Raw genomic sequence first — 27,320 nt, 5'->3', positions numbered from 1 at the left:
TCCTGAACTTATTAACCAATATGTTAATGTCTTGATTGTATGGAAGCACCAAAAAAATGCACAATTCCAACAGATATTAGATAACAGGCCTTCAACAGGCTGAGTACAAGAAGCGAGTAAAGAAATAAGGCTTTTCCAAGCTGAATTTCTTTAGCACCATAAATCTTCCTTTACTTCTGAATTTAGAGCCAAAGTAATACCAATTGTGCTACCTGACCACGACTCCCTCTCTTAAGAAGAAACACCTGTGCTGCTGTAACCAAACCAGTCAAAGGCCATAAGCAAACAAACTTCCAGGCATTCAACAAAGAAAAGATGATCCAAGTCCGATAACTATACACGGTGTATACAAAACAGACAAAACCTATTGCTGTGCATACATGGCTGCTTGGATTTACTTTCCACTGATGTCTCTGTTTGCTTTGTAATTATTGTACACAGATGATTTTGTTGGAATTTGTGGACAGAAGAGACTGTAATTATGCCATCACCTGTTTGAACAGTTCCTGAAGCAAGTTATTCCATTAGACCGTGCTCCCTAAAATAACTCCACAAAACAGCAACTTTGATTCTTTCTCAGGTCAGAGCATCGACATTGTGAGCACAGACACTGTGGGACTCTCTGGGAGATATTTAAGTTTCAGGTAAAAAAGCAGGCCAAAAATGTGAAAAGCCTGGAAGTCATTTTGCTTGGACAGTTGTGAATGACACACATCTGGATTTCATTTCCAAGTTCAGCAAAATTACGCAAGCAAAAATACACAGAGGAGCCAATGATCAAATTCCACATGTTGTTCTGACCAGCGCTGAAAAATTAGCGCCAGAATAGAGCAGGGAATTAAAGCCCCAATGATCAAAATTAATAGCATGCAAATTTATGCACGCTATTAGTTTTGATCATGGGGGGATTTCTGCAGGTGGACTGTGCCTGGGCATGCGTTAAAGGCACAATCCTCCTGTAGAAGAGTAATTTGCGAGGTCCGGGTTGTCAAAAAAACCCAGACTTGTCAAACCATCAGACTTCCTTACCCACCCCTAGACATGGGGCTGGAGGTCCGGTGGACCTCCAGACCCCCCCCCCCCCCCACACACACACACTCCGGACCCCACTCCCCCCCACCAACACAAAACATATAAGGTACAGCAGCCCAGCCCATTCCAAGAGCAGCACCCTTGTTTGGCGCGCTGCCTGCTGAGCATTGGGGAGGAATAGGTAATGCCCTGTTTAGCATGCATTTACATGCTCATTGTGTTCAGAGTTGATGAGCTCATTGTTACACATGCTCACCAGCTCTGATCATCGGGCAGTTGCAAACGCAGGTGCCAGTACAGCTCTAGCGCCCGCATTTGCTTTTATCTGCCAAAGACAGCACTGCGATACTCCCCACCACAGCATGCTGAATTTAATAGGGCAAAAAATGATTAGGAGATAGAAAAGAACATTGGATGAAGATATGCAGAGGGGGTGGGAAGGGCAATAGAGAACAAACGGGAGGGAACAGAGAGATTGGAAGCCCCAAAATGACAGAGTACAAGGAAGGTTTTTTTCTTTATACTCCATTGGCCTATTGGGACTTCCCCCACCCTTCAGCTCCTAAAGCATCCATTCAATCAACATACAGTCTACAGAGACGAATGTGGTAGTTGACTGGAGATAAGGACCAAATTACCTAACAGTTTGATTTGTTGATCACCTCTTCATTACCCTAGCTAAGGATATGTCCAAAATGTCAACTGTATGAACTTGGCTGCCTGCAGGGTATCACTCCTTATCCAGTTTTGCACTTTTTGGTCTTGTACTGCTAAAGTTTATATACTTAAACCAACACCCAGGCCCCTCACCCATGTCTATTATCGAACCTCTCAGCCTTGTTCCTATAGCTACTCTCTGTATCTGTCAAAAGCACGCTGTATCAATATCCTTGATGAAGTTGTATATGGAAAATATGTTGCTATGCTATTAAAGTCTTATATCCCACAAAATCCCTGTAATAACAGGTTCAGAGCGGGTTACAATCATCCATAAAACAGACAGCAAAAAGTAACAACACAGCATTTAATGCATAAACTCAAGTACTTGAGTTTATGCATTAAATGCTGTACTTCAGAAAAGCCAGGTCTTCAAATTTTTCCTAAATACACTATAAGACGGGCATTGGTGAATATTCAATGGTAAAGCATGCCATTGCGTAACCACAAAACAACAATGTAACCCTGCATAAAACTTCTTATAACATATGCCTTTACTAGAGGGTCACATGATGCCATGCTGGAGGACAGTCGCTAGGCTAAGTCGCTCCGAGCCCCCGACGGTTTCCCCGTGAATAATTGTCTGATAATCAGACCTCACACGGATTTAAAATATTTGAGGAAGTAAGGACTACAACCCGGATCGCTGGAGCAGTGCAAAAATAACTAATGGCGGCAAGATCAGCACATAAAGACAGAGCCAAGGGCAGAGCTGTGGAGGATAAGATGGCGGCTCCGCCAAGCCCCACAGGCTCTACGATATTGTCGGCATGAGTGTCAGAAATCACAGCGGAGATGTCCGCAGTGATGAAGGAGCAGTTAGAACGCAGACTTACTCCTTTAAACTCTAAGCTAGAACGGATGCAATTACAACTCACGGAGCTCGCCAAAGAACGTGTGACCTTTCAGCAAAGAACCAGCGATGTGGAAAATCAGGTCACTGTGGTTGAATCAGCCCAGGAATCTCTGCTTAAAAGGATTACAACATCGGAGGCTAAGGTGGAAGACCTAGAGAACAGGTCGCGAAGGAATAACCTGCGCCTGGTGGGATTACCTGAAAGCATAATGGACAGAGATATGGTGGGTGAGATCTGGTGGGTTTCTTGGAAGGCTGGATAGAGTTACAACTTATGTCAGATGAGGGCAGGCAAGGGAGGAAAGGAGGGAAGTCCGAAGGGAAGCGATCAGCTGTTGCCCACTGCAGCGCCTTCACATGGAGGTGAAAGGCGCTGTGAGGGCCCGGCCCGGTGGCAGATGGAGGGGGTGGGTGGATGGGGGGGAGCGGCGACGACCTCAGGGGGGGCGGCGGGGAGGCCGGGGCTGCAAGAAAGTGAATGATACATACCTGTAGCAGGTGTTCTCCGAGGACAGCAGGCTGATTGTTCTCACGACTGGGTGACGTCCGCGGCAGCCCCCACCAACCGGAAAAAAGCTTCGCGGGACGGTCGGCACGCAGGGCACGCCCACCGCGCATGCGCGGCCGTCTTCCCGCCCGTGCACGACCGCTCCCGCCAGTTGAATGACTAGCAAAAGATGAAACACACAACTCCAAAGGGGAGGAGGGAGGGTAGGTGAGAACAATCAGCCTGCTGTCCTCGGAGAACACCTGCTACAGGTATGTATCATTCACTTTCTCCGAGGACAAGCAGGCTGCTTGTTCTCACGACTGGGGTATCCCTAGCTCTCAGGCTCACTCAAAACAAGAACCCAGGTCAATTGAACCTCGCAACGGCGAGGGAACAACAGAAAATTGACCTACGAAGAACAACTAACTGAGAGTGCAGCCTGACCAGAATAAATTCGGGTCCTGGAGGGTGGAGTTGGATTTACACCCCAAACAGATTCTGCAGCACCGACTGCCCGAACCGACTGTCGCGTCGGGTATCCTGCTGGAGGCAGTAATGTGATGTGAATGTGTGGACAGATGACCACGTCGCAGCCTTGCAAATCTCTTCAATAGTGGCTGACTTCAAGTGGGCCACTGACGCTGCCATGGCTCTGACACTATGAGCCGTGACATGACCCTCAAGAGCCAGCCCAGCCTGGGCGTAAGTGAAGGAAATGCAATCTGCTAGCCAATTGGAGATGGTGCGTTTCCCGACAGCGACCCCTAGCCTGTTAGGGTCGAAAGAAACAAACAATTGGGCGGACTGTCTGTGGGGCTGTGTCCGCTCCAAGTAGAAGGCCAATGCTCTCTTGCAGTCCAATGTGTGCAACTGACGTTCAGCAGGGCGGGTATGCGGCCTGGGGAAGAATGTTGGCAAGACAATTGACTGGTTAAGATGGAACTCCGACACCACCTTCGGCAGGAACTTTGGGTGGGTGCGGAGCACTACTCTGTTATGATGAAATTTGGTATATGGAGCATGAGCTACTAGGGCTTGAAGCTCACTGACCCTACGAGCTGAAGTAACTGCCACCAAGAAAATGACCTTCCAGGTCAAGTACTTCAGATGGCAGGAATTCAGTGGCTCAAAAGGAGGTTTCATCAGCTGGGTGAGGACGACGTTGAGATCCCATGACACTGTAGGAGGCTTGATAGGGGGCTTTGACAAAAGCAAGCCTCTCATGAATCGAACGACTAAAGGCTCTCCAGAGATGGCTTTACCTTCCACACGATAATGGTAAGCACTAATCGCACTAAGGTGATTCCTTACTGAGTTGGTCTTGAGGCCAGACTCTGATAAGTGCAGAAGGTATTCAAGCAGGTTCTGTGCAGGGCAAGAACGAGGTGCTAGGGACTTGCTCTCACACCAAACGACAAACCTCCTCCACTTGAAAAAGTAACTCTTTTTAGTGGAATCCTTCCTAGAGGCAAGCAAGACCCGGGAGACACCCTCAGACAGACCCAACGCAGCGAAGTCTACGCCCTCAACATCCAGGCCGTGAGAGCCAGGGATTGAAGGTTGGGGTGCAGCAACGCTCCGTCGTTCTGCGAAATGAGAGTCGGAAAACACTCCAATCTCCACGGTTCTTCTGAGGACAACTCCAGAAGAAGAGGGAACCAGATCTGACGGGGCCAAAAGGGCGCTATCAGAATCATGGTGCCGCGGTCTTGCTTGAGCTTCAGTAAGGTCTTCCCCACCAAAGGTATGGGAGGATAAGCATACAGGAGGCCGGTCCCCCAATGAAGGAGAAAGGCATCTGACGCTAGCCTGCCGTGTGTCTGAAGCCTGGAACAGAACAGAGGCAGCTTGTGGTTGGTCTGAGAGGCGAAAAGATCCACCGAGGGGGTGCCCCACTCTCGGAAGATCTTGCGTACCACTCTGGAATTGAGCGACCACTCGTGCGGTTGCATGACTCTGCTCAGTCTGTCGGCCAGACTGTTGTTTACGCCTGCCAGGTACGTGGCTTGGAGGAGCATGCCGAACCGGCACGCCCAACGCCACATCCCGACGGCTTCCTGACACAGGGGGCGAGATCCGGTGCCCCCCTGCTTGTTGACGTAATACATTGCAACCTGATTGTCTGTCCGAATTTGGATAATTTGGTAGGACAGCCGATCTCTGAAAGCCTTCAGTGCGTTCCAGATCGCTCGGAGCTCCAGGAGGTTGATCTGTAGATCCTTTTCCTGGAGGGACCACAGACCCTGGGTGTGAAGCCCATCGACATGAGCTCCCCACCCCAGGCGAGATGCATCCGTCGTCAGCACTTTCGAGGGCTGCGGAATTTGGAATGGACGTCCCAGGGTCAAATTGGTCCGGATGGTCCACCAGAGCAGTGAAGTGCGGCAACTGGTGGAGAGGCGGATGACATCTTCTAGATTCCCGGTGGCTTGGAACCACTGGGAAGCTAGGGTCCATTGAGCAGATCTCATGTGAAGACGAGCCATGGGAGTCACATGAACTGTGGAGGCCATATGACCCAGAAGTCTCAACATCTGCCGAGCTGTGACCTGCTGAGACGCTCTGGTCTGCGAAGCCAGGGCCAGGAGATTGGTGGCCCGCGCTTCGGGAAGGTAGGCCTGAGCCGTCTGGGTATTCAGCAGCGCTCCTATGAATTCCAGAGACTGGGATGGCTGGAGATGGGACTTTGGGTAATTTATCACAAACCCCAGCAGCTCCAGAAGGTGAATAGTGCACTGCATGGACCGGAGGGCTCCTGCCTCCGAGGTGTTCTTGACCAGCCAATCGTCGAGATATGGGAACACGTGCACTCCCAGCTTGCGTAGGTAGGCCGCTACCACCACGAGGCACTTGGTAAACACTCGTGGGGCAGAGGCGAGCCCAAAGGGCAGCACACAATACTGAAAGTGCCGTGCGCCCAGGCGGAATCTGAGATACTGTCTGTGAGCTGGCAGTATCGGTATGTGAGTATATGCGTCCTTTAAATCCAGGGAACATAGCCAATCGTTTTTCTGAATCATTGGCAGAAGGGTGCCCAAGGAAAGCATCCTGAACTTTTCTTTGACCAGGAATTTGTTCAGGCCTCTCAGGTCTAGGATGGGACGCATCCCCCCTGTTTACTTTTCCACAAGGAAGTACCTGGAATAGAATCCCTGCCCTTCCTGCCCGGGTGGTACGGGCTCGACCGCATTGGCGCTGAGAAGGGCGGAGAGTTCCTCTGCAAGTACCTGCTTGTGATGGGAGCTGAAAGACTGAGCTCCCGGGGGACAATTTGGAGGCAGGGAGGCCAAATTCAGGGCGTATCCGCACCGCACTATTTGGAGAACCCACTGGTCGGAGGTTATGAGAGGCCACCTTTGGTGAAAAAATTTTAACCTCCCTCCGACCGGCAGATCGTCCGGTACGGACACTTGTAGGGCGGCTATGTTCCCGTGGATCCAGTCAAAAGCCCGTCCCCGGCTTTTGCTGTGGAGGCACCGGGGGCTGCTTAGGCGCACGCTGTTGACGAGAACGAGCGCGCTGGGGCTGTCCCTGTGCCTGACGAGGCCTTCGGGCCGGCTGGTTGTACCTACGCTTTGCAAAAGAATAGGGTGCAGCCTGCCGGGCCCGGGAAAAACGTCCACCTGTGGAGGTGGATGCTGAAGGCGCCCGGTGGGAGAGCTTGTCGAGAGCGGTTTCCCGCTGATGCAGTTGGTCCACCATCTGCTCGACCATCTCACCAAAAATGTTATCCCCCCGGCAAGGGACGTCGGCCAGTCTCTGCTGGGTGCGGTTGTCCAGGTCAGAGGCACGCAGCCATGAGAGCCTGCGCATCACTATACCTTGGGCCGCAGCACGAGATGCCACGTCACAGGTGTCATAGATACCCCTGGACAGGAACTTTCTGCACGCCTTCAGCTGCCTGACCACCTCCTGATAAGGCCTGGACTGCTCCGGCGGGAGCTTCTCGACCAGGTCCGCCAGTTGTTGCACATAGGTCCGCATGTGAATGCTCATATAGAGCAGGTATGATTGGATGCGGGTCACGAGCATGGAGGATTGGTAGGCCTTCCTCCCAAATGAGTCCAGAGTGCGAGACTCCCGCCCCGGGGGCGCCGAGGCGGTATCCCTCGAACTCCGTGCCCTCTTGAGAGCAGAATCCACGACCGCCGAGTCATGGGGCAATTGGGGCCGCATTAACTCTGGGTCAGAGTGGATCCTGTACTGGGACTCTGCTTTCTTGGGAATGGTGGGGTTAGTTAAAGGTCGCACCCAGTTCCGAAGCAGTGTCTCCTTGAGGACATTGTGCAGCGGTACCGTGGAGGACTCTCTAGGTGGTGATGGATAGTCGAGGACCTCGAGCATCTCGGCCCTCGGCTCTTCCACAGAGACCACGGGAAAGGGAATGCTGATAGACATATCCCGCACAAAGGAGGCAAAGGAGAGACTCTCAGGAGGTGAGAGCTTCCTCTCCGGTGAAGGCGTGGGGTCCGAGGGAAGGCCCGTAGACTCCTCTGAGGAGAAATATCTAGGGTCCTCCTCTTCCCCCCACGAGTCCTCATCCTCGGTGTCGGACATAAGCTCATGTAGCTGAGTCCTGAACCGGGCCCGGCTCGACGTCGAGGCACCAGGGTCTCGGTGTCGTCGAGCGGTGGACTCCCGCGCCGGCGGGGAGCTCCCTCCATCGACGTCGACGGGGATTCCACTTGCGTGGCGGTCGAGACCGGCACCGCAAGCGGCGGCGGTGTCGACGGCCCCGGCGCCGGGCTAGAGCTCGCCGGCGCCACAGTCATCGGCGCCGAGGGCGCAAGCACCCCCGGCGCCGGCATAGCCTGGCGCATCAGCCCTTCCAGGATCCCCGGAAGGATGGCTCTGAGGCACTCGTCCAGGCCCGCTGCCGGGAAAGGCGGTGGGGTCGGTAGGGGTGTCGGCGCCAGAAGCTGCTGGGAGCCAGGAGACGGCACCGAGGTGCCGGAACCCCGATGCGTCGGTACCTCCACAACCGACGGAGACCTCTCCTCCCGACGATGACGCTTCGGCGTCGCCTCCTCTTCGATATCCGGATGCACCGAGGGCGACCGGTGACGACGCTTCTTATCTTTCTTGCGATGCCCGTCACCGGCGCCGGAGGGCATGGAGGAGGAGGAGGTCGATCCCCCTCGGTCTCGAGGTACCGGGTCAGACAGGGTTCGGTCCCGTGGCCCACGAGCTGAGGGAGTGACCGGGGCCGACTGCCCACGCGGCCTCTCACCCCCACTCTCACCGGAGGACCGGCGGGCCGACGGGACCTGTTCTCCTGGGGTCGCTGCCATCGGTGCCGATGTCTCGGGCATCGATACCGGTACCGAAGGGCCGGGCGTCGATACCGATGCCTTCGAGGTCGACGTCGAGGGGCCGGCGCAAGTTCCAAAAAGACGGTCCCGCAGAACTTGCCTCGCAACCTGAGTCCGTTTCCGGAGACCGAGACACAGAGAACACGACTTGATATTGTGCTCCGGCCCGAGGCACTGGAGGCACCAAGCGTGGGTGTCGGTCTGCGAGATCGGCCGGCCGCAGCGACCACACTTTTTAAATCCACTCGGGACCTTCGAGGACATCGACGGAAAAATCGCGTCGGCGAAGTCAAAGTCGTCAATGGTGGCTGAAATCACACCACGAAAAAGAAAACGACCGAGCGGCCACTAGGCCGCAACGCGGCGTCCCCGCTGGAAGCGAGGGAAAAAGGGAGCGCGTGCTCCACACGCGCAGGGTTTCTCTTTTTTTTTTTTGAAAAAATAAGCCGGGCGGTAACTAGACCGAAAAACTAAGAAAACTAAGAAAAGGCGCGATCGCGTAAACGCGATCGAAAATCCGGCGGCTGAAAAAGAGAGAGCGGTTCGAAGCACGACTCTCTCCAGATGCGGAAAAAAAGGAACTGGCGGGAGCGGTCGTGCACGGGCGGGAAGACGGCCGCGCATGCGCGGTGGGCGTGCCCTGCGTGCCGACCGTCCCGCGAAGCTTTTTTCCGGTTGGTGGGGGCTGCCGCGGACGTCACCCAGTCGTGAGAACAAGCAGCCTGCTTGTCCTCGGAGAAGCTGTCATTTCAATGCAGGGGGGAGCGGCGGCGACCCCGGGGGAGGGGGCGAAAGACGTTCATAGGCACAGCTCTTTTTTACATATAGTGAAGGACGTCTATAAAGGACGTCCATAGGCACAGTTCGTCTTTTTTTTTTTTATATATATAGTGAAGGACGTCTGCTTGGCTGCTCTGCGCATGCTTGACCGGATGACTGGCCGACTGTTTAATGATGGAATAGAGAATGCAAGTGAGCTACAACGAGCAGCTCATTTGCATTCCTATTCCTTGATGCATGCTCGTTCCTTACCTTGCTAAGGGAATCGGTAAGGGAAGGGCTCTAACGATTGTTTAGTGCACCTAGCTGTGAGTGGAACATTTTCTTTGTTGTAGATTTCACTTGGTTCTCTAGTGTGAGGTTACGGTCGATTGTAACGCCGAGAATTTTCAGGCTGTCTGAGATAGGGAGGGTGTAATCTGGTGTGTTTATGTTTGTGGGTTTGTTCGTATTGTATTGGGATGAGAGGATAAGACAGTGTGTTTTTTCTGTGTTGAGTTTTAATTGAAATGCATTTGCCCATGAGTCCATGATGTTCAGGTTGAGCTTGATTTCGTTGGTGATTTCTGTCAAATCATGCTTGTAAGGAATGTATATTATGACATCGTCTGCATAGATGAAAGGGTTAAGGCCTTGTTTGGATAAGGACTTGGCTAGTGGGTTCATCATTAGGTTGAAAAGGATCGGTGATAGTGGTGATCCTTGAGATACTCTGCAGTCTGCTTTCCACAGTGGTGATATGTTTGAGCTTTATTTCACTTGATATGTTCTAGTGGTTAGATCCAACGTGGGAGGTATTAACTCTCCCATAAAAAGATCAAAAATGTTGCATCATCTACAAAAACACAGAATTGACATTGCTTTACTACAGGAAACGCACTTGAATGACCAGGAGCACGCTAAACTGAAATATCACGGGCCATGGGTAGTTGACAGAGTTTCAACGAACAACTGGATGGCTGGAAAGCAAAATCTCTTTTCAAATTTACTTTAAAAAGCCATATAAAGAGCTGTAATAATAAAGCCAGGAGGTTTTTATGCCACTGATGAGTCCGTGGGCCTCTCTAAAGTTGATTAATATATTAACAAAGGAGTGTCCCAGCGGTTACTTGAGGCTTTTCCTCCGCTAAAGAACATATCACATTGACATATGTAGATATCTTATATTTGATTGGTTATTAAAACAGAAGTGATATTCTACAAGCTTCAGTACAATATTTAGTGTTAAGTAAACATAATCAGTTGCATTGATGTAATGTAATGTAATGTTTTTATGTATGTTTTAACTTTGATATTATGGATGTTAGATATATAAGCTGCCTAAAACGTTTTGCGATAGTGTGGAATAAAAATGTTTATATAAATAAAATAAGTTTCCCGAATTCCTGCCTCTACTCTATCTCTTCCAAGTGTGAATCTATTCACCCCTACCCTTCCCCCAGCACCCTCTCTTGATAGCCTTTCTCTACCCAGCATCAACATTCCAGGTGTCATCTTTGACTCAAAACTCTCTTTGAAGTCCCGGGTAGATGCAATAGTTCGTTCCTCTTTCTTTGTGTTTCATCGTATTCATTCTGTTCGCCCTTTCCTCCCCCCCTTTCTCTTCTTCATCCTCTACTCTTGCTCATCACATCACATGTAGATTACTGCAACTCTTTATGCTGGAATTCCTTTATATACTTGTGCTGTCCTTCGACAGCCTTGCACTAGTTTATAGTGTGACCCTAAAATGTGTTTAATGCTTTTACAGTTATTCTCACTGCAAAGATACGTAAGCAATGCATTGTGTGTAATGTAGTTCATAGGCAATGCAGCCACACTTGCCTGTCTGTATAAGAACTGTTACTATTGGTTTGTGCTGCTGCCTAGACCTCCTCTCTTTCTCAGCCAAGCTTGGCTCCTTTGTCTACCTGCTATCATTTCCTGCTCATTCTTACTATCTCTGTCCTGAGAGGTCAGCCAGATATGACCTTTGCCTCCAATCGAGGGCTGTCCTCCAGGACCACCCTTGCTACCTGATGGCAGGCTCTGTCCCCATTGGTCTCTTTACCCCATCCTCCCTGGGCCTGTGTGAGCCTTCTTGGCCTCTCTGTCTCTTCCTTCATGAGGCATTCTCCATCTTGCCTCAGACAGCACTTGTCCTGCTAAACTCCTTGGAACAAACTTGGTTTTTTACCTTGAATATATCTTCCTAATGAGATATTGCACTCTCCAGTCACCCAGCTCTGAGCTACTTCTACCTGTTCAACTATTTTCTCACCTCTGCAATAAAGCTGCCTCTCATCAGATTTCTACCTCCAACCACTGATACAGCTCTCAGAATTACGGAGTCTCTGTGCCCTGGGGCAACACTTCTGAACATCTGACTGTGAGTAAATTATCTATGTTTATTCAATAAAGGAAACTTCAGAAAATAAAGAGACTTCAGGTGTGTGCTGGTGTGCCAAGGTTATACTTCAAGATATTGAGCCTTAAGAGGCTTGGCAATACTCTCAAACGCCTTCACAACTGCCACTGCTTTGACCACATCACCCCACTCCCTTTGGTCTAAACACTAGCTTCCTTGTTATTGTCTGGATCAAAATACAAAATTCTTCTGTTGGTATACAAATCCTGTTTGCCCTCTGCTCCAGATATTCATCCCTGCTGTCAGGATGCCTATGAATCTGATCCAAATAACTATGTTTCCCTGACGCAGCTAAGCGATCATGGCGCTACGTCAGAGGCTTCTCTGTGTATGGGCAGTTTGCTCTTTTCATTCAGATAAGTTCCCCTTTTTGTTTCTACTTTTGAAAATTTTTGATATTGAAGAAACTATTGTTGAAATGAGTATTTAAAATAATATTCAGTTTTAACATAAAAAGATGACAAAAAACAAAGTACTAAATCTCCTTGTGGACCGATGAGGATTAAAGGCACTACTCTTTGAGAAGTCATATTCTATAAGTCACTTGCGACTATTTATGCTTGCATTTGCTTTCTGATGTGCCCATAAAATTAGTAATACTAGCTAACCTTGTACACGACTGTGTGTATATTCTGGGTGGTTTACAGCTTTTAAGCTGTTTTGAGACCACTTTTTATATTATTCTTCAAACATTAGCGTATGGCCATTAATACAAAAATTAGAAAAAGGTAATTTTTATGGCTGCGGTAAAAATGGTCTCAGTGCATGGGAAAATCCTGCTCAGGGGGCACACACTAAGTCTGTTTTTTTTTTGCTGCAGCATAGGGAAAGGACCCCTTAGTTACCAAAATCATTACTTATGATGGATATTACCTTCTCCCACCTATCTACCTTGCACAAATATATTCAACACTTGTCAGATTCACTTCTTGAAAATACAAAGAAAAACAAAACTGCAAATCCTGATGAACTTCATCCGAAGGGGGTGCAAATTTAAAAAGTAAGCAAAATACCTATGAAAAAAAATATCCACTTCTTTATGACCGATAGCAATTCATAGTCATGACAGGGGTGCATGTGGCTGCTGTGAAAATTAGAAAAACATTTCTTTTAATAGAACTTTAATTGAAACATTGGCAGCCTGTTTCAAAACACGCACATGGCTCATCAAACCTCTCCCTGTTTCAGAAGTACAGAAAGCCTCCGAAGCAGCTAGCAATGGACACGTACAGCAATCCAAAATTAACTCTGTAAGAGCCACACCCTTTGCCAAACCTGTCTTTCCAGATGCCTGTGCACACCTAATGTAAGATACTCTATTCCAGATCATGTGCATCAAGAAGTTCGAACCTTGGCACTTAACTTGCTACTAGCTTTGGAAATTCACAGCCTGGCCCATCACATAACAGATTTCAATAAAATTCAACCCAGAGCTTTAACATTGCTTTTGACTCGTAACCACTTGTAACCACTCGCCTCCACCTACCCTCCTCTCTTCCTTCCCGTTCACATTAATTGATTTGATTTGCTTACTTTATTTATTTTTTGTCTATTAGATTGTAAGCTCTTTGAGCAGGGACTGTCTTTCTTCTATGTTTGTGCAGCGCTGCGTACGCCTTGTAGCGCTATAGAAATGCTAAATAGTAGTAGTAGTAGTAGAGCTAGGGCTGGAAAGCACATCAGTAAACTTCACCTTATGCCTATTCATTGTTTTGAGATACATTTCACCTAGAAGTGGTGTAATATTGTAGAAACTGCTGTAGGAAACAATGACAATATTCATAGGTCTTATGTTTCAAGCTATTTATTGCACCCTCTGTCTTATCTCTATCATAATATTAATAACTTGATTCATAAAACTGTAGTTCTATTTATACTGTAGTTGTCACCATATCTGAAAGTAACCGGGGAACTGAGGGACAGGCTGGTGCTTTGGCCAAGTATCATTTAGGGGTGTGGTAAATGTCCAGCTTACACCACACCTTAGTTTTCCTCAGGAGTCACTAACCTACGGTATCTCAGTATTGCAGGCTAGTGATTTTTGTGGTACATGAATAAACACAGCTTGAAGCTTGTGCAATTCGTATTACTCAGAAGCAACAGGTCTCCAATTTTTGCTGGCCCACGTGCAACTGAAAAAATTTTGTGCATAAGTTTTCAGCTTTGACTTGATGTGTGCAGTGTAGCCTATGTTCACAATAAAGGAAGCAGCAAAACGTTTGTGCGCTCGCACATGCGATGTCTTAATAGGGCTGGTGCATAAAACAAACAAAAACCCAACAATGTGCCCACCGAACCCCCACCTGAACACATCCTTACTGAAGAGCTCCCCCCCCCCCAAGATTCCCCTCCCTCTCATAGACCCCCCCCCCCCAACGCGGGCTTTCCTGTTTAGATCCCTAGCAGAAGTCTCACGCAGTGGCATAGTTAAAGTTGGGCCTGGGTACGCCCACCCATTCTTGGCTCAGGCCCTTCCAGCTGCAGCGCCATATTGTTCTCTTCTCCCTTCTCCTCCACGGCATCCTGGCATCCGCACTCCTGTCTCTGAACCCCTTCCCTCCCCGGGGTCGGTACAGGCGTCCTCGGTACCTGCAGCGATTCACTCTTGCTGCTTGCGCCAGCCCCGAAGGCTTCCATCTGCCGCATTCTGCCAGACAGGAAACAGGCAATGTCATCAGCAAGGGTGGGACACGGCAAATGGAAGCCTGCGGGGCCAGCACAAGAAGCAAGAATGAATTGCTGCAGCCACCAAGGTCGCCTGTATTGACACCGGGGAGGGACGGGTTTAAAGATAGGAGCACAGATGCCGGGACACCACGGAGGAGAGGGAGAAGATGTGGGGTAGGTAAAAAAAAAAAAATCTGTCTTGTGTGTGTGTGGGGGAGGGGGGGGTGGGTGAAGTGGCACATGTGAGTGGAAGGGCCCATCCAGTTTACCTCTGGGCCCATCCAAAGTACCAAGTCTGGCATCCAAAGTACGCTTCTGGTCTCACAGTTCTACTGCTAAAGGTCAAGCTGCAGTATAAAGGGGAAAGAGGAGCACACTGTTCATTTGATTTCCCGGGTAGGAAAAACAACATCAGCTTTGAGCTGGCATTATTTTCCAGAAACAATGCAGCTTACCATGTTCACAGCAAGCTGTGTTATTTAATTTACATAATAATAGGTGTTTTGCATCTAATTATTGTGTATCCTGCAGTAACTTATATTAACAAGCATTACAGTAATATAATGCATATTGAAGGGCAAATAGTGTGCATTACTGCTGTTAACACATCTTCATAACTACCCTTCCTTAGCAGATCAAGGGGGAAACGAACTCATAGTCTAAGATCATCCTCACTGACTCACTCTACCACCTTGGGAATAGTCACTTTACCTCTCTGCATCTCATTGTATCAAGCTTTATATAAGCTTTAATAAAAACATTTATTGGCTCTCTCTCGTCAACATGCCCTTGGCATTCAAGTACCACAAAAGTGCCACCAGAATATTCACCCTAGAGGAAGCGCAACTATACCAAAAGATACAAAAGAATGTTGAGACCTTATACGAATGCAAACTAAAAATGAGAAAAATGATTGGGGAGTGAGGGTGCCAATGCTATTCAGGTCCTATAAACATACACAACTGGACTATGGACTCAGAAATATGAGGAGATAGAAGAACCCAATCTCCCTGAGACTCAAGCGGCAGCTAGTACTATATATAAAGCCTTGATTCTTCTTGGGTATTACGGACATCCCTTTAGCTTCACATAAAATCTTCCTTTTTAAGAGTCACACACTATCTTGTCTCAGATATAAAGGGGCTCAGGCTTGAAGTGGGTGGGTTGAATAGGTTTGGAAGGGTGTTAAGTAAAAGTACAGTCACTGTTCTTTGCTTAAGCATGTATTCTCTCTCACTTTATTGTACAAATGTTGTACAGTTGTCTTATTATTTGAAAACTAGTGTCAATAATAAACTTCATTTTACAAAAATGCTCACATAACTAGATACTAACCCCCAAATTCTACACATCATGCCTTAATTTCCGTGTGGACATCGAAGCGTATTCTATAACAATGCGCGTTAACTTAATTGGTTAGCTAGCTAATCAGGGTTGTCAATTGGATATTAATAAGCAATCACCAGCACTAATTGGTATTAAGACTTGCACGCACAACTTGCTAAATGTATCCTATAAAGTGGTGTGCATAAATTCCAAGTCACACAGTTGAAATGGTGGGGGCGTGGTTATGGGCGTGGAATGGGAATTCCTAAAATCTATGCGCATTATTATAGAATACACCTGCTCTGTGCCCAATATAGGCATCGGGATGTACGCAAGTAAAACATGGCTTAAATGGACGCGACCAAATTTGGATGCGCGGCGAGACGCTCAGTTTATTTTACATACCTCGTGGAAATTTAAGCCTATTCTATAAAATTTAGATGTACTTTACAGAATACACCTAGGCGTATTTGTTTACCACGTGGATTTTTCAGGTGCCATATACAGAATCTAGTCCTAAGAGGGTAATTTTATAGGGGGGGGGGGGCAGTATACTCTATGTGGTAAAGGTTATGCCCCCTTTGGTGGTAATTTAGTCATTTATGCACAGATGCGACCACATATGCGTATAAGTGACAACCAGTGCTTTGCAGTGGCGTTCCTAGGGTGGCTGACACCCGGGGCGGATCGCCGATGCACCCCCTCCCCCGGGTGCAGCACGACCCCCCCCCCCCCACCCCAGGCGAAAGGACACCCGCCCGGTGCATTTTACCTGCTGGGGAGGGGGGGTGCCGCGCACCTGTCGGCTTCGCCTCCTCACTCCACACAAACCCTAGGCTGACTCCAAGATCAGACACTGTTTTGACCCTCTATAGTTTAGATTAATTGTTCAGGCCTGAATTCTGAGCCAGCTAGATTATCACAATGTGCTTTTTTTGTAGGTAATGTGCTTTTTTTGTAGGTTGTCAACAATTCTGAAGAGGTTACAAAACCCTACAAAATGTAGCAATTCATTTGATTTATTCTGCTAAAAGGTTTGACAGGGTTACTCCTTTGTTGGCTAAAGCCCATTAGCTCCCTATCCACCTACAGTGTACTTTAAGGTTTATACAATCATTTTAAAACACTATACAATCTTGCCCCATTTTGGACTTCTTCCACCTTTCCTGATTTCACTGTACTTGTAACTTCCCTGACCTGGCCAAAGCCTTATAGTGTATTTTCCCCTCCCTGCCCTTTTCCCTCTGCTCCATCTACCCTCTATACTGTCATTGTAACTGTTCCTCAGTTCATTGTAAGCCGCTTTGAGGCTGCTTTAAGTGGTATTAAGCGTGGTATAAATGTTCTGAATAAATATGTTATTGCTTATTTTATTCCCTGTCGGGACTGTACTATACAATTACAGAATACTATGCTCTTAACATCTACCATCTTTCAGATTTGTGAGATATAAAAGAATATTTCAATCCTCGTTTTCTTTCACAGGAATTAAATTTTGGAACGATCTCCCTGTAATACTTAGATCGTCTGACAGTCTTTTAAAATTTAGAAAAACGTGGCTGAGAAGCTTTTGTATAGAGAATTTAAATGTACGATTTACTTTTTAGTAGAGTTTTTTTTTAATCCGACTGCAATTTTCCCAGGTATGCCTGGTTTCTTATTATCTGTAAACCACAGTTATTATGGTATAAAAGTATTTTTTTTTTTTAGTTTAGTTTACTCACGGTCTTATTGCTGTGGCAGCACACTGCATCTTCTATGGACTAGCAGATCACAGAGGCAATTTGAGATCCAGTCAGACAGGTATTTTCTTGACTGTGATAAAACTGTGCCATAAAACAGCTCCTGTTCAGGGAGGAGGAAAAGCCAGTGTCTTGGGACTCTTCGAACTGCCAAAGGTGTAAATATCAAGGAGCAGACTGTTCAGCTTTCCATAAGGACTTTAACCACTATAATCCAGCCTTGCCACGAGCATATGCAAAACTGGATCCTAATGTGTAGAGGCTGACCGGGCACACTCACGTTCCAAACACAGCTGTTTATAATTTTGCTTTGTGGAATTAATTACTACATGTAGAATAAAAGACTTGGGAGGATGCAAACTAACTCCTCCTTTCACAGATGAAGCAATTAAAGCCTCAGCTCACCCGGGCTAATAACTGGATAAGACAATGTGACAGTCAGCATGGACAGAAACAGGCAAAGTATTCCATGAAAAAAAAAATGAGGAACATGATTAGACAGAACTGACGGAGGCACAGAGACCAGTATGAGACACGAAAAACAGAGGAAATCTCTTATGATTGCATTTTTAAATACCATTTAATTATAGCATTTACAATACACATCTACGAAAGCCATTCTTGAAAAACAATCACAAACTTAGCAATACCACAGCATTATTCTACGTGAACCTATAGGCCAAGGTCTTATCAAATCCACAAACAAGGGAGGACCCCATGTCAAGGACAAAAATAAATTCTTAAACTAAGAAAACAAAAGACACATCTCGATGCCAAGTAAATGCTTAACCATGCAAAAGCAGAAGATCTGATAAGTTCTCACATAAGCTAAATCTTACAAAAAATAAAAAATTAAGCAATAGCTCATGATTTAAATAAATTTTTTTTTTTTTTAGATAAACAGACATTTGCAGGAAACCTTAGTAAGAAGCATAAGTACATAAACATCCCCATGCTGGGACAGACCAAGGGTCCATTGAGCCTAGCACCCTGTCTCCGACAGTGGCCAAAAGAACAAAAAATTTGTCCCACCCAACCCAGAAATAGTGGATTTTTCCCACGTCCATTCAATAACATTCTATGGCCTTTTCCTCCAGGAAGCCATCCAACCCTTTTTTAAATTCTGCTAAGTCAACCGCCTTAACCACTTTTTCCGGCAACGAATTCCAGAGTCTAACTACGCATTGAGTGAAGAAAAATTTTCTCCGATTCGTTCAAAATTTACTACACTGCAGCTTCATCGCATGCCCCTGTGTCCTAGTATTTTTAGAAAGCGTAAACAGACGCTCCACATCGACCCTTTCCATTCCACTCATTACCTTATAGACCTCTATCATATCTCCCCTCAGCCGCCTTTTCTCCAAGCTGAAGAGCCCCAGCCTCTTCAGCCTTTCCTCATAGGGAAGTCGTCCCATCCCCTCTATCATCTTTGTCATCCTTCTCTGCACCTTTTCTAATTCCACTATATCTTTTTTGAGGTGCGGCGACCAGAATTGCACACAATACTCAAGGTGCGGTCGCACCATGGAGCGATACAACGGCAGAATAATATCCTCATTTTTGTTTTCCATCCCTTTCCTAATAATACCCAACATTCTATTTACTTTCCTAGCCATAGCAGCACATTGAGCAGAAGGTTTCAACGTATCATCAACGATGACACCTAGATCCCTTTCTTAGACCGTGACTCCTAACGCTGAACCCTGCATGGCGTAGTTATAGTTTGGGTTCCTCTTTCCCACATGCATCACTTTGCACTTGTTCACATTTCTACTAGTACTACTACCACATTAAACGTCATCTGCCATTTAGACACCCAGTCTCCCAGTCTCGTAAGGTCCTCTTGCAATTTTTCACAATCATCCCGCGATTTCACGACTTTGAATAACTTTGTGTCATCAGCAAATTTGATTACCTCACTAGTTACCCCCATCTCTAGGTCATTTATGAATATGTTAAAAAGCAGAGGTCCCAGCACAGATCCCTGAAGGACCCCACTAACTACCCTTCTCCATTGCGAATATTGACCTTTTAACCCTACTCTCTGTTTCCTATCTTTCAACCAGTTTTTAATCCACAGTAAGACACTGCCTCCAATCCCATGTCCCTCTAATTTCCTCTGTAGTCTTTCATGAGGGACCTTATCAAACGCCTTCTGAAAATCTAGATACACAATATCAACCGGCTCACCTTTGTCCACAAGTTTGTTTACCCCTTCAAAGAAATGCAGCAGATTGGTGAGGCAAGATTTCCCTTCACTAAATCCATGTTGACTTTGTCCCATTAGTCCATGCTTTTGAATGTGCTCTGTAGTTTTGTTCTTGATAATAGTCTCTACCATTTTGCCTGGCACCAACGTCCAGATCTCCTCTGGAACCTTTTTTAAATATCGGCGTTACACTGGCCAACATCCAGTCTTCCGGTACCATGCTCGATCTTAAGGACAAATTACAAATCACTAACAGTAGCTCTGCCAGCTCATTTTTTAGTTCTATCAGTACCCTGGGATGAATACCATCCGGTTCAGGAGATTTGCTACTCTTCAGTTTGCAGAACTGCTCCATTAAGTCTTCCAGGTTTATAGATATTTCATTAAGTTTTTCCGACTCGTCAGCCTCGAATACCCTGTCCGGCACCGGTATCCCTCCCAAATCTTCCTCGGTGAAGATCGAGGCAAAGAACTCATTTAGTTTTTCTGCTATTTCTTTGTCTTCCTTGATCACCCCTTTTACACCCCGGTCATCCAGCGGGCCAACCAATTCTTTTGCTGGCTTCCTGCTCTTAATGTATCTAAAAAATTTTTTACTATTAGTTTTCGCCTATAGCGCTATCTTTCTTTCAAAATCCCTCTTTGCCTTTCTTATCAGCGCTTTGCATCTGACTTGACATTCCTTATGCCGCTTCTTATTTTCTTCATTCGGTTGCTTCTTCCATTTTCTGAAGGATTCCTTTTTAGCTCCAATAGCCTCCTTTACCTCACTTTTTAACCATGCTAGCTGTCGTTTGGTTTTCCGTCCTCCTTTTCTGATACGTGGAATATGTTTGGCCTGGGCCTCCAGGACGGTGTTTTTGAACAGCATCCACGCCTATTGTAGGTTTCTTACCCTCTCAGTCACTCCTCTAAGTTTTTTTTCTACCATTCTTCTCATTTTATCATAGCTTCCTTTTTTAAAGTTAAACACTAACATATTTGACTTCCTATGTTTAACTTTTTGAAAGCAAATTCCAAAGGCGATCATGTTATGATCACTGTTGTCTAGCGGTCCCCGGACCGTTACCTTCCGTACTAGATCATGCGCTCCACAAATGACTAAGTCTAGAATTTTTCCTTCTCTCGTCGTCTCCTGTACCAGCTGCTCCATAAAGCTGTCCTTTATTTCATCAAGGAAGTTTATCTCCCTAGCGTGCCCTGATGTTACATTAACCCAGTCAATATGGGGGTAATTAAAATCAACCCAAATTATATATCTCTTTTTCTACCTTATCTACAATCTGTTAGCAAGCAACTATGGCTGCCCCTGGGCAATGCAATTTCAAACAGTCACAAAATGTGGAGAAAAAAAGACATCAGGTATAACAGCGACACCTCTTTGTCAAAGGACAAGCCTTTTGTATAATGAGGGAACTGTATCAATCATGTGTCTTCAAAAAAAAAAAACTCCACAACACTCTTATGCCACTGGCTTAACCATGTGCTATACAAACATTTGTAAAGGAGACTTAAATAATCAAATCTAAATTCAAAAGGCTTGGAAAGAGTACTTATCTTGGCTGAAGAATTATCCTGCTTTATGAACGACAGGGTTGCCCTGTTTCGCTACAATATAGCTGCCTCAGGAAAATATTCATATGTATGAAAAAAATCCAAGCTTCTAACGTCCGCCATGTTTTGAACCAGAGTAAAGTGGAGACGGCGAGACGTTAGAAGCTTGGATTTTTTTCATACATATGAATATTCCCCTGAGGCAGCTATATTGTAGCGAAACAGGGCAACCCTGTCGTTCATAAAGCAGGATAATTCTTCAGCCAAGATAAGTACTCTTTCCAAGCCTTTTGAATTTAGATTTGATTATTTAAGTCTCCTTTACAAATGTTTGTATAGCACATGGTTAAGCCAGTGGCATAAGAGTGTTGTGGAGTTTTTTTTTTGAAGACACATGATTGATACAGTTCCCTCATTATACAAAAGGCTTGTCCTTTGACAAAGAGGTGTCGCTGTTATACCTGATGTCTTTTTTCTCCACATTTTGTGACTGTTTGAAATTGCATTGCCCAGGGGCAGCCATAGTTGCTTGCTAACAGATTGTAGATAAGGTAGAAAAAGAGATATATAATTTGTGTTGATAATGGATTCTACCTATTCCGTTGGATTAGAGTGGTAATTAAAATCACCCATTTATTGCGTTGCCTACTTTATTAGCGTCACTAATTTCCTTTAACATGACTGCGTCCGTCTGCTCATCCTGGTCAAGCGGACGGTAGTACACCCCTATCACCGTCCTTTTCCCCTTAACACTTGGAATTTCGATCCATAATGATTCCAAGGGGTCTTTTGTTTCCAGCAGAATTTTCAATCTATTTGATTCAAGGCTCTCGTTAATATACAGTGCCACTCCTCTACATCTTAAATTAAGAAAACCTCCTCTCTTAATCTGCACAGCACATGTTACAGCACAGAAGACAGTGACTTTTATATTTAGAAACAAATCACGTATATAAAGCAGTGGTTCTCCACCTTTTTCCTGTTCTGACACACCCAACATAGAAACACAGAAAAATGTAGGCAGATAAAGACCATATGGCCTATCCAGTTTTCCCAACCATGCCATCTACTCTCCCTATCACTCCCTCAGAGATCCTATGTACTTGTCCCAAGCTCTCTTGAATTCAGATACTGTTTGCATCTTATTATTATTTTTTTTTATTAGGCTTTATTTACTGCCTTTTTGAAGGAATTCACTCAAGGCGGTGTACAGCAAGAATAAGTCAAACATAAGCAACAGACAATTACAGCAGTAAAAATATTCAAACAATACAAAGTATGGCACAGTATGCTACATTACAAGGTCAACACCATACAGAATAAAACATTTTAATAGACAGCATAGCGTGTAAGCAAAGATGGAACATATAGATTAGATGGATCTCCACCACTTCCACTAAGAAGCCGTTCCAGGAATTCACCACCCTTTCTGTGAAGTAGTTCCTCAAGTTACTTCTGAGTCTATCCCCTTTCACCTTCATCTTATTCCCCTCGTTTCCCAGCTTCCTTTCAATTGAAAGAGACTCGCCTCCTGTTCATTCATGCCACATAAGTACTTAAATATCTCTATCATATCTCTCCTCTCCTGCCTTTCTTCCAAAGAATACATATTGAGATCTTTAAATCTGTCACCAGCCTTCGTGTGTATTACCCACTGCATGCCGCAATCCATGACTGAACAAAACAAAGGCCCATATATTTATTTACTGTTAAAAAATTATCATCAACATTTCCTTTATGTTTTCACAAGCGGTTAATTGAAAATAAAATGTACATCTTTTCTTACTTCAATAGTGAGAAATCTGGGATGTGCTGAATACACTTTTTTCCAAATGAGATCGAAAGGTAGATAAATTCACACTGAACTTACTGTCAACATCAAGAAATTTTGACTTATTTTGAGTACTTGCAGGGCAGAGTAGGATATCTCCCATTACAATTTGGCATTAAAAAAAATCATTTATGTATTCAAATTGTGGCATCACTTCTCAGTAATAGCAACATAAAATCCCTCCACTGCCAAACTCTTTGTGAAGTAACACAAACCTTGCAAAATGACACTCAAAACCTATATAACAAATCAGCTAAATCTTTATAGCACTAAATCTCAGGTCACACACAAAAAAAAGGAACTGTACCTTTGAAAAGCCAGCACTGAAGACACAGAACACCTCTTCCTAGTAGCCAAACAAGTCAAACTGCTGCAGATTCTCACACAAACTATATGCTAGCTGAATTTTTCACTTCAGTCAAACATGCAGAACACAGACCAACCCTCAGCAATTACTAAATAAAGGACCAAACATTAGAATGGAAAGCATACAGACAAAAAAATGAAATGGATACAGTGAAATGCCACAGCTCATGCACGCTTTGCAACACAGGATAAATAAGAACTGAAACGCATTTTCTCCTGTACTGTGCAAAATACAAAGGTAAAAGAAATGTGCTATTTTCCAGTCACTAAAACCTGAAAATAAAGATTAGCCCTGATCTCATTCCACTTTACTTTTGCTGGTGTTCTGTCTTCTTCCTTCATTAATCTATGTCTCACATTTATCTTTTGTTTTTTCTCCTTTTTTTCTTCACTGCTTCTTTCTACTGATGGCTAAATTGAATCTTTTTCCCCTTTATCCTCCAGTCCTCTCTTTATTCACCTCTCACCCAGCATTCCATTACCCACTCTCATCAGAGGTGTAGCCAGGTTTTGACGTCAGGGGGAGCAGACTTTTGTAAAATAGGCACCAGTTGGTGTCAGCTAGGTGGCAGTGCCTGTTTTGTGCTCAGGTGCAGTTCCTGTGGTCAACAACAACGATTTAACACAGGCTGCCTCTGCGGTGTCCAGCCTACGAAGAAAACAGGAAGTGACATCAGGAGACCAGCCGGAGCAGGCAGCATGTCTTTTTAACTAGAAGTATAAATATTCAAATTCTGACCATCACCTCAGGGACAGCACACACTCCTACTGCTCTACAGAATGTGAAGACCACTAGTCCTGAGCATTTTTACTTTGTGTGACAAGGACCCCCCAAAGGAAGCCCTAGCCTCGGAGCCTACTTTCAAACAGAGCCACCAAAGGCAGCCCCAGAACCTACTTTCAAATATGGCCACCACCAGACACTATGTGCTAACACAGGGGTGGGCAACCTCAGTCCTTGAGGGCTAGAAGGCTGCAACCCAGTCAAGTTGTCAGGATTTCCCTAATGAACATGCACGAGATCTATTTGCATTCATTGAGGAAATCCTGAAAACCCAACTGGGTTGTGGCCCTCGAGGACCAAGGTTGCTCACCCCTTCACCTCAGAATATGGACAGACCCTCATCTGATACAAAATAGGGGACCACAAAAACATGCAGACAAAACCTGAAATGGAGACCCCCAAGAAAACAAGACTCTAAGAAGGGCAACATTGGTAAAAGAGAAACAGAAATGAAATTTTTCCTGTACTTTATAAAATAAAAATAGAAAAAATATATACATTTAACAAAGCAGGCACATCTCAGTAATTAAAAAGTATTAAATAAAATTTGTTTTTCCTTTTCTACCTTTGTCATCTGGGAATTTTATTTTTCTAATTAAGCAGGTCTCTGTCTCTTTTCCACTTTCCATGATCCAAGCGGCTGAGGGGAGATATGATAGAGGTCTATAAAATAATGAGTGGAGTGGAACAGGTAGATGTGAAGCATCTGTTTACGCTTTCCAAAAATACTAGGACTAGGGGGCATGCGATAAAGCTACAATGTAGTAAATTTAAAACGAATCGGAGAAAATATTTCTTCACTCAACGTGTAATTAAACTCTGGAATTCGTTGCCAGAGAATGTGGTAAAGGCGGTTAGCTTAGCGGAGTTTTAAAAAGGTTTGGACGGCTTCCTAAAGAAAAAGTTCACAGACCATTATTAAATGGACTTCTGGCGAATCCACTATTTCTGGGATTAGCAGCATAGAATGTTTTGTACTTTTTTGGGATTGTGCCAGGTATTTGTGACCTGGATTGGCCACTGTTGGAAACAGGATGCTAGGCTTGATGGACCTTTGGTCTTTCCCAGTATGACAATACTTATGTACTTATGTAGATTGACCTTTCCATTTCTTCTCACTTCTACCTTTCCCAAATCAGGACACTAGCCTCTCCTACCAATTGTCTTATGGGATATTAGGCAGTTGAAACATATTCCCCTTACATTCATTGACCTTAATTTTCTTATCTTGTTGCACTATTTCTATCATGAACCTATGCCACCACTGATCCATGACTCTGCATTTTATGAACGGAGAATCACATATATTTGTATGAAATGGTACTAACGTTGTATGGCATTATAGATAAGTAACTTAAATAAGATTTAAGTAGGCAATAAAGAATCATTTTAATCCTGCAGCAGATCTCCCTCTGGTCAGCTATCTTATTTAGACAAATGTAGCAAAACTTAATTCAGGTGCACTGCTCTTATCAAGTTAGGAACAAGCTGTCCCCAGTTTGCAGTTCATTCAAACATCCTAAAATATTCCCAAACACATCCTAGGGTCTCCACGGCCAGTCAGAAGTTCAGGATATGCACAAGATCACAATTTACACAACTCAGAAACCTTGCATATGGAAATGTACCTCATGCGTATTCATTCTAGATACCCAATTTATTTATTTGGATTTATTTACCACCTTTCTGAAGGAATTCACTCAAGGCGGTTTACAGTAAAAATAGATCAAACATGAGCAATAGGCAATTACAGCAGTAAAAATATTCAAATAATACAAATTATGGCATAGTATACTGTCAACAAAATACATAATAGAACATATAGATAGGTAAAAGGAGTTAGAAAGTAAGGTGAATAATTTAAAGAAAGTTGCACATGAGGTCAGAGAGATGGTGAAATATTATCTCAGCTAGGATAGGAGTGGATTTGCTGTGGCATCTCTGGGGCTTGTTTGGGGAAATTCTAATACAGAGTAATAGAATGGAAATATATGAAAGCTGGCAGAAAGCTTCCTCAAACCTGGGAATTGAGCAGAAATTCCTCCCAGCTTTCCCCTAGCCCTCTAACCACTCCCCCCCCCCCCCCCCCCCACAAGGCTAGGACCTGATGTACTGAGGCTTTGTCCCCATTCTGTATCTTGGGGGGGGGGGGGGGGCTTAAACAGAAATAGTACCCAGAAAAGAAGTCTTTGTTTTGTGTTACCTCAGGATTCTCCTGGCTTTCCCCTAGCCTTTCATAGTTCTGTCTGCTCTGTTCCAGTCTGAGAGTGGGTGTGGGGAGTGGGAGATAACAGCAGGATTACTACTTCTAACTTAAGCAGAGTTACAATGAATGTTTTGGGGAAGTGGTGGATAGATAATTACTTACACATCATGCTCTGCTCCCTCTAGCAGCTCCAAATCCTGCCTTCTGCTGAGCCCTTCCCATGTGGCAACAGGAAACTGACTGCAACAGAGAGGGAAGGACCAGGGTCTGGCTAGAGAGAGCCTGTTGCAATTGCTGCAAGCAGAGAAGGCTCTCTGCTGCCTGAATTTAAAAGCCGGCTCGCAAATTTATTTGGAAAAGGTAACAACCAGCGCCTGCACACTGCAGCACATAGGCGCCATTTTCTTTGAAAATCTGTTTGGGGGAGCAACTGCTCTCCCTGCGCCACCCCCCCCCCCCCCCCCCTAGCTAAGCCTCTGACTGTCATTCCTTTTTTGTCAACCCATTTTGTCCTCTTGCTTCCCCAGCCTTGGTTCTTTACTCAACATGTTGTCTCCCATTTCCAGCCCTCTGTACTGCTTCCTAAGCCCTCATTCCCTCACCAGCTTTAGCTCCTTCCATCACTCAGCCCTTAGTTAGGTTCCCAGGCCACATCCCTTTTCACCGTCACTCCAGCTCCTTCATTTCCATCTTCTCTCACCCCTTCGAAGACCTGCCCCTTTCCTTTGGGTCTCTCATCTTTCCAGCCCCTCCAAGTCCATCACAGTTTCAAACCACCTCTTCACTCCACCCCATAGTTCTACACCTGTCTCATATAACCAGGGTGGGTATAAGAATATTAGACACTCTCGACCACTGCTTCTCCACCTAGTCCTCAGAGCACAGCCAGTCAGGTCTGTGTGGGTGCTGTATGCTGAAACAGAAGTGAAAAAATGTAGTACCTGGGTGTTGGCCCTTAAACAGGGTTGACAATCCTGGGTGTGGTTTAGGTCAGGAATAACCAGTGAATAGACATGGTGGTCAGAGTGCTGGGGGCAGGGC

General features: G+C 45.5%; 1 protein-coding gene across 5 annotated transcripts in view; it reads right to left on the bottom strand.

Moving 5' to 3' along the window:
• Window positions 1–27,320, bottom strand: part of SH3D19 (SH3 domain containing 19) — a 250,244-nt gene that overhangs the window by 150,984 nt on the left and 71,940 nt on the right. The window contains exon 1 of one of the 5 annotated variants that reach the window (XM_030191651.1): window positions 23,750–23,845. The exons of 3 other annotated variants lie outside the window; for them this stretch is intronic. In XM_030191651.1, the coding sequence (XP_030047511.1) occupies window positions 23,750–23,781 (32 nt within the window). In that variant the 5' untranslated portion in view covers window positions 23,782–23,845. Of the gene's footprint in view, window positions 1–17,311; window positions 17,605–23,749; window positions 23,846–27,320 lie in introns of those variants that run through there. One more of the 5 variants, XM_030191652.1, reaches the window with a different exon arrangement.

This window comes from Microcaecilia unicolor, chromosome 2 (genome assembly GCF_901765095.1).
Source record: "Microcaecilia unicolor chromosome 2, aMicUni1.1, whole genome shotgun sequence".
Classification (NCBI taxonomy): Eukaryota; Metazoa; Chordata; class Amphibia; order Gymnophiona; family Siphonopidae; genus Microcaecilia; species Microcaecilia unicolor.
Note: the sequence above shows the minus strand (reverse complement) of the source record. Positions and strands in the feature narration are given on the sequence as shown.